The sequence below is a fragment of the Euleptes europaea genome, chromosome 11 (assembly GCF_029931775.1).
Source record: "Euleptes europaea isolate rEulEur1 chromosome 11, rEulEur1.hap1, whole genome shotgun sequence".
Classification (NCBI taxonomy): Eukaryota; Metazoa; Chordata; class Lepidosauria; order Squamata; family Sphaerodactylidae; genus Euleptes; species Euleptes europaea.
The window spans coordinates 52,531,621-52,542,922 of NC_079322.1; the positions used below are offsets into that span (position 1 = coordinate 52,531,621).

The window sequence follows — 11,302 nt, forward strand, 5'->3', positions numbered from 1 at the left end:
GGTTTTCACTGAAGCAAGGCAAAGTTATCTGATTCGAATTCCTCTGAGAAATCCAATAAAACAGACACATTTCAATTGGTGGAACAATGTACACAGTCATCCACGAAGAACTGTTAAAGGTTAAACTAGGATTAAAAAGCCTGGTTTAACCCAATTTAATTAACAGCCTTTCCCCATGAACTGATATTCTGGCAACAGCATTTCTAAGATCAAAGAGATGGGCTACAAAAGCTGCGCTGAAGCCAAACTTATGGACTGAGCTCATGCATCCTGGCATAACCATATCCATACTTGAGCCTCATTTCCTCTTTCTTGGCAAACCATAATTTGCCTTGTAAACAAATAAGGTGAACTATGGTTTGTACTTACCAGTTTGTCCAGTTCACATATAACAACAAACCACGGTTTGCTGAGAAAATGAGGGAGGGAAATTCCATCAAGGGGAAAAGAGGGAGCACATGAGTCAGCAGCATCCTCATCCTCCAAAACATGGGCATGTTATGTCTAAATCAGCAAGCTCCAGTACGACAGCTTCTGCCAGTGAGTACCCCCTTCCACTGTATTGCTACGAACAGTGAAAGTCAGGCTCCCTGCACACCCTTTCCTGCAAGTAAACTCTAGCATAAAAAGATAATATGCACTGGTAAAAGATAATATGCACTGGTAAGGATCAGAGGCAGCTGACTGTATAGCTCTATAGAACTGAACCCATCAGTTTGCAAATTTCCAGTACAATCAAGACAAGCCTAACAAAATGGGCCAGTTGGCTGTACCACTTGAAAAGAATGTAACAGGACGTTTTGGATCAAATGTTTAATTAAGTAGATTAAACTGCAGATAGATAGCTTCTTGAATGCACCTCTTTGTTAACCTACTTTCAGCAAGCAAATCAGCTGTTAAGCTGTCAAGCACAGGGTGCTCTTGGTGCTTAGGAGGTACCCTTCCAGGCAGAATGGTCAACCAGACAAAACTCCATTGGTTATTGCATTTAACAAAGCATTTTGGGACTATTTTTGTGGACTTCCCCATTATGAAGATTAGATCAACCAGAAGACACCACACAGTAAATTAAAAAAAACACTACAATTTTCTTTACTATCAACTCTCGACTTTAAGAGTTTTCACTTTATAAATGTTAGAGGCAACTCTCTCAAAAGGAAGTGATAACATAGCAAAATGCATAGAGTGCCCCCCCCCGCCCCCAGTCTTTGATGTGTGGATATTTTCATGACACATACAAACATAACACTATGGCTATTATTCCATCTTTTCTTTCTCACATACAATACAAAATACCTTTCAATAGTAACATTATTAGCTAGAGTGGGTCTTCTTTACTACTATGACTGTCTTATATTTTTAGGACAGATACATGCTCCTTAGGTTAGTTCTACACATATTTTTATTAAAGTTTACCTCTACACAGGTCTTCATCCCTGAGGCAGCAGCATAGTGCAAAGGAGTATTTTTTTTGTTATCAACAGCGTCAATAGCTGCTCTTTCATATTCTCCTTGGTCAAGCTTTGCTCCCTTCCATTTCAAGATCATCTGCAAACAATCTGCTCTTCTGAAATCGTCCTCAAAGGGCCGAGTCAAGCGAGGCTGAAGAGCTCCATCGGATATCATAATCTGAGGTCCCATACAAAGCAAGTGCATAGATGTCTCGTTGTGCACATTCCGTTTATTTGGGTTTCCATCTCTAACGAAAAGAAACGTCCTATATGGGAAACGTAAAGTAGTGATTTAATGTTAATATGTGGAATATAAACTAATGCTGACTATATTTGTCTATATGCCATTGCTTGTTGAAAGTGGTGGCACAATATCTGAAGGCTGAAATAAGTTCTTCTCCAAAAATGTCATATTAAAACAAGTTCTTAGACTTTTCTAAGTGTGATTGCTGCCATTCAACAACAGCCACCCCACAAAAGCCAGTGTGGTTTAGTGATTATAGACTAGGATCTGTCACAAAAGCTCACTCGGTGACCTTGAAACAATCACCATGCACTCTCAGCCTAAGCTACCTCACAAGGCTGTTGTGAAGATAAAATAGAGTGGTGAATGGTGCAAGCTGCTTTGGACTCCCATTGTGGAGATAGGCAGGGTATAAATGAAGTAAGTAAATAAATAAATATAGCTCAAGATGGGTGGTAGATAAAAGGTAGGTTAGCTGGTGTGTGGAAAGGAGAGAACAAAGCAGGGAAAGGAAGGATATGAAGGTTGCCAGGAAGAGGAAAGAAGGAAATAGTGTAGAGAAGGGGATATAGAGGAAAATTAGATACCCCACACAATCCCTTTCAGTTTCTCCAGCATACACCTGGGCCCTGGTGGCTGGCACTGCTCAACAGGTAGAGAATGCCAGGGGGAGGTAAGGCTGAAGACCGGGGGTGGGTGGGGGTGGTTAATGGTAAGGCTGTCTGGTGGATGGGAAGGAAGCAAGAAGAGACTTATGGAGGCTTTCAGGGAAGAGAAAGAGGAAATAGTGGGGGAGGGAAAATGAGATGCCCAACCGTAAGTTCTTGCAAGTCCTCTGCTTGTACAGCTATATTATCCTAAGCTCCTATTGTTGGACAGGAGACTCTGATGATGTTAATCAATGAACAATAACTACCAGTACAAAAGATTAAGAAATGTGGCCAGCTATCTGAAGATCTATGTCTTCTATAAACGAAAAGAGCTGCTAAAGTAAGTCCTAGCTCAATGGTGTTTACTCCTGGACAGGCAGAACCATACGTTCTCTTAGTGGTAGCAAAATTTCACATGGAAAGGACAAGGAAGAATGAGGGGGGAGCCTTCAATTCAAAATTTGTATGATAAAAATCTGGGAGAATTTGACCCTGGACAAAATGGCTTCACTTAAAGGAACAGCTAAACTTTTTAATAAAAAAAATTATTGATAAAAGTGTTCCTTTTCTATCCCATATTGAATCTGTCAGAACGTTTTGTAGAAGATCAATAAAATATGTAACATTTCAAATATATTTGATTTATACCAAATGCTGTGATAAAACAATCTAATTAGGTTGATAGAATATGTAGAATTAAACCACAATTAATTAATCAGTTGAATAGTAACCACTTCCTGATTCTATTCCAATGTCATAAACCATGGTTTATAAACAGTGATCAAGCTGTGGTTAGCTGTAATGTCTGAATGCAGGACTTCAGTTGGCACCAAACCAGATTTCAAACTAGGGATTGTGGCTGATTTGTAAAACACATTTTATATTAACTGTGGTTTGTTGTGATGTCTAGAATTCACAAAGTACAGATTGTTGAGTAGCATAATAACTTGAGGCCACACAGATGGTAGCATAGAGAATGACCTCCCAGCTGAGGTGTGACAGAAGATAAGAGTTTATGAAAAAACTGGCATATATTACTTATCAGTGCTAAAGTAACCAATGTCTTTAAACAAGCTAGTTTATCATGCCATACAAATGAAGCCCCTAAGTTATATGTTAAAATGCAAACAATGAAAAATAAACAATTCTCCCAAAAAAGAAACATAGCTTCTCTGACAGTGCATAGTATGGACAAGACATGACAGACCTCTAAAGCATGTCCTGCAATCATGAACTGTTCTACCTACTGGCAGAAGAAAGTCTCATTCCCTCGAAATTTCAAACAGGCATTCTTTTATTAAACAAGTTGTGAATTAGGCATGAGGGGTAAACAGCACCTGTGCTAGACAGGGTGTTCTGGTGTTTTGTCCCTTTGCTATTAGAAGGGACAGAAGCCAAAATGTGAAACATGCTCCGTAACACAAGGTATACTGAAATGAGTAGACAGAGGGCCTAGAACCTTCCCATCTCATGTAGCCTCAAAAATGTAGCAGTCTTTTGGGGCTACAAGATGGAAAAGCCCTCACTTTAGAAAAACGCTAGAAATATGAACTCTGTCTTAATTGCAAAACACTGGAAAAAACGCTGGAAATATGCACTCTGTCTTAATTGCAAGACTATGAAAATACTTTTGAGATCTCAAGATGCACTGTGATATTCTTGTTATACACTGATGGAATATTACAAGGCAATCTACAGTACCATCCACAGAAGTTATTAGCTTTGCCAGCGGTTAACACAATTAATAACATACAATTTTCTAAGTAACACGTGGAACTGAAAGTGGAAAGTAAAAACTCTGAAGTTATTACTTACAATAAAAACATTACTTCACTGAGCTGGCAAATTTTATTTATACTCTGCTTGCCTCACTGAATTATTATAGCTCATGTGTCTTGCTGATTCAACGTTATGTCTTATTCAAATAAAGAGATCAGTATTTTGCATATATCTGTTTCTAAATTTTAAAAAGTCACAAAAACACACTACTTCATAATACTATTTCTAAAAACTATCATTTTGTAAAACTCGACTAAATAAGAAAAAAATCGCAGTATGAGAGAGCTCTTGGGCACTTAACAATTCTAAATATTCCCATCAGCCCCTTATAAGTCAATAATTCTCCATGTTAATTTCTTCCTACCTATTTCTAAGATGAAATAGTGAATGAGGTCTGAATTAAAAAAAAAAACCATCAAGGAAATGAAAATTCTATACCATAAATAAGCTATTCAATTTAAGCATTTGAAAAATAACACTTATTTTTACAACTATATTGAGCAAACTTTACTGTTTTACACAGTTGCCTGTTTCTGCTAGTCATGGGGTGGTCATGGAACAAGGAGTTATGCGGGGACTGAATGCCTACTTCTCACTCACTGGAGATCTTATTCAACAACTTCTTTGGCCTTTGAAAGTTTAGCAACAATTGCTGGAACTTTTTTTCTCCACTTAATGAGAGTTTCAGCCTTTTAGAGAATTCAATATCTACTGATACTATAATTTCGCTACATGTCCACAGAACTGCAGTGCTAATTATTCAAGCTCTAATTATTAAAGTGTTCCAGATGTGCATTTTGCCATATTTGTTCATGCAAGTGTTAAAGAGAACATTTTGTCCTGATCAAATATATTCACGTGACCAAAATAATATTCTTAAAGTAATCAAATATTTTACTAAATATATGCACACACCAAAAAAATATCCATTCAGTTCTTAAAACTGCCACAGTTCATTTTAATGCTGTTTGGCATCCTTACCCTGCTATTGACAGTGCAATCCTGAGGGGTGTGCATATGTGAAAGCACTCAGGGAATCGACTAGCTTCTACGGCAAAATACACTAGCAAAGCAGCCCAGCACCACCAAGTCGTTGCTGAGCACTGGAACAGAACACGTGGTCCCCTGTTAGACTGACACCAGTGTACCCTCATGCTAGCTGGTGCCCCGAGGACCACAGAAGGCTGGCAGAAAGCCTGCACCTGTTGGCCCACAGCCACCCCTCTGCATCTGGCCAATGCTGGCCCCTGGTGACCAGTATAAACCCTGGTCTGTGCACAGGCAAGCCAAATGCCAAATCACACGGCATTGGGCTATATCGTTGGTTTCATGAATGGGGGACTTAGCATCTCACACCACACTAGCAACTCGAATATACACTCTAGGAATGGGCGCGCCATATAGGAACACAACTCACTGGCAGGGCAGATGGGGGCGAATCAGCTGCAGAGGTCCATCAGACCCCTGTGGGCCCGATTCCCTCCATGCTAATGCAAGTGCACAACCCTGGTCTTTTACACAGGCACACTGACCCGGAGCAGCCAAAGCAGCTGCCTGGGAGGCAGACACGGTTAGCAACTGGGCCAGGCAGGCCATGAGGGAGGCAACACAGTGCACAATCATGAATAAACAATCAACTTTACTGTGTCCAACGTGAACACCAACAATCCAACATTAACTGCAACACAGGCAACTCAGCAACATAGGGCCCCCCATCCTGGGGGAACAACAGACTAGAATGCATGACCCTCCTGGTCAGAGGGTGCTGGCTACTTCTCCCGGTGGCACCCAGCTCCTAGCAGTGCCCCAAGGACGTCAGAAAGCCTGCTCATGGCCCTAGCAACCTGGTGATGACGTCCCATTATGTCCTAAAGGCCAATGGTTTAGCCACAAGTGAGCAGGCATGCAATGGCTGCCTGGAGGCCACATGTGCGCTGCTCCATAGTGTAGCAGTACCTGGATGCTGGCCACCTCTCTCTTCAGAGAAATGGTTGTGGAGCATGTCACTGTGCCCCTTGCTATCACCATGCACAGCTCCACAACCACTCATCACTAAGTGACAGACCTGAGGAAAGAAGACATTGGTACCATTGCATGCCCATGATCTCAATGTGTGACTCCTCCATGGGCCCGCGGCCAGCCACACCCCCACCATCCATTTCATGGTTGCTAGCCAGAAGAAGATGGGGGTCAGAGATAAGGCTGCCACCTCCACTGTGGTAGCTGCAGGGACGGATGAGGATGAAGGTGAAGTTGCTATAGGTGTGGGGCATGGCCATGGGTCCACATGTGGCATAAGCAGATTTTGCCAACTTATGTGTTGCTCTTCATTACCACCACCACCCCAGATCCATTGCCCTTACCTTCTCCATTGATATCATGGAGCACTTTTGTGACCTCACCTCACCCCGCTGAGAAGGGCCGTGGATCTTCGGCATCAGGGATTCTATGGGGCAAATGGGTTGGCCAAGGTATCACAGCAGGTGGATTCCATGCCATTGATAGGGATGGGATCGGGATCAGAGACTGGAGGCATGGGGGGGGGGGAGACTGATGAGGTGCTGACACATCCTACACTGGCCCCAGGTGCTGTTGCCAGTGTGGTTCTTGGTGGAACTACAGAATGAGAGCCACTGCCTGGCCCCCAGGCGCAGGGCCCATGGCCTGCACAACACATCCCCCACTTTATCCATGTGAGTGGAGAGGCTGGACACTAGGTGTGAGGGGAGGGATGCTGTGTCCTGGGGTCAACAGTACTTGGACAGCCTTCCAGCAGTTCAGGGGGCAGCTACTGGCCACCTTGAGCATCTGGGGGTCAGCATATTGGCCTGGGGGTGCGGGTGTGTTTTGGGTGATGGTGTATGGGGTGGTGGTGCCCACATTGTTTGAAGGAGACCTTTGCCTTTAAGACAGTGGTGGGACACAGGCATGTTGCAGTGATTCATGGGCCTACACCTCCCCTCCATGTACACACGGCCAGCTCCCCATGGTTTCCACCCAATGGTTGTTTGGCTGTTTTCTACCATCTGTTACAGCTGCACCCTCATGTCCGTGATGTCCTGTGAGTGCAACAGTGCAGTTGCTGGGGACGCTGGTATGAGTGAGGTTCAGCTGACTGATCCATATTTCCAGTTCTTACTATGTCAAATTTGTATAGTATCCATTAAACTGAAAAGTTTTTTAGGGGGTGACATTTCCATTAACTCAAGCATCAAAGGCTTTGTCTGTTTTTACTGAGACCCTTTAATATTAATTATTAACTTCTTAACAAATGTGTCTTGGTCTTCAATTAGTAGCTGTGATGTATAAACTTTTTAAAATTTAGAAAGATAGGAGGCAAAACAGGTGAAACAAAACAATAAAATGGAGAAAGAGAAACATATGTAGGTTAACAAAATCAAAAGTAGGTCCCATGTTGTGAATTAAGGTTTAGGTAGAAACTATATATTACTTTGTTGCACACAATTCTTATTCTGAACTTTATTTTCCCTTTGGTGGTTGAAGGTGCTGTCAAGTTGCAGCTGACTTATGCCAACTCTGCAGGGTTTTCAAGGCAACAGATGAACAGAGGTGGTTTCCCATTGCCTTCCTCTGCACAGCAACCCCAGTGGTCTCCCATCCAAGTACTAACCAAGGCTGACTCTGCTTAGCTTCCAACATGTGACAAGGTTGGGCTAGCCTGGACCATCCAGGTCAGGGCAGTTTCCTTTCAAGCATATTTATTATTTCTATTTGGCTTTAATTTTTTCCCCCAAAACACCAAGCATGTCCCTCAGCATCTTCAACACTTGTATATTCTGTTCATAAATGCTACATTTTATTTGTATGGATCTCACCTAACTCTCCATTTTGAATAGCTGATGATTAGCCATCTGATTTGAGAAAATAATTTCTTTGTCATGACCAAAATTATCATTCACTAGATGCAATACCTATTTTTTTTTTGCCATCAAGTTGCAGCTGACTTATGGCAACCTCATAGGGTTTTCAAGGCAAGAGACATTCAGAGTTGGGTTGCCATTGCCTGCCTCTGCGTCACGACCATGGTATTTCTTGGAGGTCTCCCATCCAAATACTTGCCAGGGTTGAGGCTGACAGTTTGTGACTGGAACAAGGTCACCCAGCAAATTTCCACGGCAGAGTGGGGATTCGAACCTGGGTTTCCCAGATCCTAGTCCAACACCTTAACCACTACACCACGCTGGCTCTCCACAATACCTATTCGTCGACATAAAAGAGTCAAGCAATAATACAAATTGCAGTTTAGTGAGGAAACATATCCACTGGGTATTACAAGTCGGGGATTTAGAAATCAAAGACTATGAGGCATGCAGGAAAATGGTGTAATTCAGAATGCATAATTATTTACTGTATTTATACACACACTCAAAGAGGATTACACAGTGTGAGTCAACAATATTCCATATAAAGAGACATTAATAAGTACAATGTAGGTCGATATGAGATCTAGAGACATATTTATTATGTTATTTAGCTTTGTTAGGAGTACAATATTAGGAGAAAAGGTGTTCTATTTTAAGGTTATTTATGGCAGATGAATTTATTATTTTGAAAGCTTGCAAACAAAGCTTTTGGCTATTTCATATCTCAGAGGCCAGAACTGATGGCATGCAGAAAATGTAATCAGAATCTGTTTATGAGCATATGGTCTCCTTTTATGAACCTATTCAAATGTCAGTGTTATTGGTTATTTTACAAGAAACCAGCAGGTAACGTAAATTGCATGTGAAATTTATTTCAGGATTAATGTAATGCTCTCTTATACCCAAGTTATTACACTATTTTACCATTTGTTTCAGTCAGACAAATACTAGTTGTTTTTGTAGTTTTAGGCTGTTGGGACAGGCAGCACTTTTCCTGTGTTAACATAAAGTCATATTTAAAGCTACAGAACCCACCACCACTAGCACAGCAACTACTTGAACACAGAATGCTCTGCAAACAAGGGGACATGAAAGGCAAGAGCAGCACTGCAGGTAGAGTTCTGTTTTTCCTGAACAGCTGAGTCAGGGGGATCTGAGCGAGTCCTGAACAGCGGTCTCGAGAAGGTAATGGGATAGACGAGGGACAATAAATTGAAGCTCAATCCAAATTGAGAGACTTCTGGGCCAGTGGCAAAGCTGCTCCAAGTCTGAGTCAGTCTTTCCTGATAAAGAGTTGCACTCACCCTGATAGAGCATTTCCACACCTTGTGGATGCTACTGGATCCTGGCCTATGTTTGGATCCATGGTATGTAGAGCTTTCATAAGCTTTGGCTGATAGGCCAACTATGGCCTTTCCTTGAAAAGCGTTGAGCTGGCCATGGTGCTCCATGCTCCACTCACATCCAGGTTCAACCACTGTAATGTGCTCTAAGTTCTAGAAGAACTCCTCCAATGGAAATAATCCTTCAAACTTGTCTTTGTTGTTATATACTACATTCTTAATTTGTATCTATCTCTAATATTGCTACAGTCAAAAAGGGCAAGAGTCCAGTAGCACCTTAAAGACTAACAAAAATATTTTCTGGTAGGGTATGAGCTTTCGTGAGCCACAGCTCACTTCTTCAGAGCAGTAGAAAAGGTCAAGAGTCTAGTAGCACCTTAAAGTCTAACAAAAATATTTTCTGGCAGGGTGTGGGTTTTCGTGAGCCACAGCTCACTTCTTCAGAGCAGTAGAGTTTGTTGAATGGAATTGTATAACATATAAAATTTATACCGACTGGAGAAATAAACAGTGGGTAGCCGTGTTAGTCTGTTTGCAGTAGTCAAAAAGGGCAAGAGTCCAGTAGCACCTTAAAGACTAACAAAAATATTTTCTGGTAGGGTATGAGCTTATCTGAAGAAGTGAGCTGTGGATCACGAAAGCTCATACCCTACCAGAAAATATTTTTGTTAGTCTTTAAGGTGCTACTGGACTCTTGCCCTTTTTGACTACTTCAAACAGACTAACACGGCTACCCACTGTGAATTAATATTGCTACGACATTCCAAACATAAAAATTGGGCTAAAAAGTTGTTCCTAAACATTTCACTATGATTTCTGAAGCCTACAGCATAGTCTTTACAAGGAATACAAAAATGAAAACACCCTTCGTGCAACATATGGAACCAGTGAATTAATTCTGAGTGGCCTAGAACAGTTAGTTTGGTTCTTCAGAACGAAAATAGTATACAATTAGAAAAAGATGAAGTCAGAATCCTAGAGGATCCCTGCATCACTATTCTTCCCAGAGTTACTGTCACAAGGTTCTTTCTAGGATTTGTATCCCACCTTACCTACATTCAAGATGAAGGAACAGTCTGAAGAGACTACATGGTTTAATTATAACTAAACAATATTACTATTATAACAATGGGCAGGATTCACAGTACTTCTCCAGTTGTTCCCAAGGCCTTTGGCATGTTTTCTTTGAACAGCAGAACCTCGTTTCAAAGCAGAAACTGATTTTGCAAATGCCCTTGGTTTGAAAACTGGTTTTCCAGGCAGCACAGGGAGAGCAGCTGTTTGAAATACTACCTCCAAAAACCTTGGTGATATAAACTCGTTGCACTCTCCTTCAGATACCTGCCATAAGGAAAACACATTACAATCTGTATATACAAAACAGACAAATAAATAACAAAATACCGGTGTAGCAAACAGTCTTCCACGTAAGGCTCTGTTGCCATAATCAAGAACATTACAAATAGAAATAGCAATACTCACCCTAAAATTCGGTTCATTCCATGCCTGGCAGCATAGTGTAATGGAGTGTTATGCTGGTAGGGCTCTCCATAAGAAATATTAGGATCCAGAGATTCTTTCAGTTGAGGATTACTCTCGTATATTTGGCAAGCCAAATTTTCATCTCCATTTATAAGCGCTTTGCGAAATTTGGTAGTTGTATTTCCCATTTTGTCTTCGATAAGGTGATGCTTCTTCTGTATCCCTTTAAGTACTTGCTGTGTATTTCAGCAACATGTTTTAGGTTCTGGAAAAAACAAACCACATTCAAATGCAAATAGCTTCTGTATTCCAAAAGTGATGAAACGGAACCTTTTAGGCAAATCAAAATGTAAATTGTTTTTCTCTGAACCTTATAGGAACAAGAAGGAATTCCTGTAGTTATCTAGTTCTACAAAGTTTAACTTTTGCTCTGTTAAACTATAACATCTTTCCTACATAAACATGGCAA

The 11,302-nt window shown here is 41.2% G+C and overlaps 1 protein-coding gene across 2 annotated transcripts in view; it reads right to left on the bottom strand.

Moving 5' to 3' along the window:
- The window catches only part of ANKIB1 (ankyrin repeat and IBR domain containing 1), a 60,390-nt gene extending 49,297 nt beyond the window's left edge, over positions 1–11,093 (bottom strand). For both annotated transcript variants that reach the window (XM_056857614.1, XM_056857613.1), the window contains exons 1-2: positions 10,834–11,093; positions 1,417–1,717 (exon numbers count right to left, since the gene is read on the bottom strand). In XM_056857614.1, coding sequence (XP_056713592.1) covers positions 1,417–1,717; positions 10,834–11,021 — 489 coding nt within the window. In that variant the 5' untranslated portion in view covers positions 11,022–11,093. The remainder of the gene's footprint in view (positions 1–1,416; positions 1,718–10,833) is intronic.
- Positions 11,094–11,302: the final 209 nt, after the last annotated feature.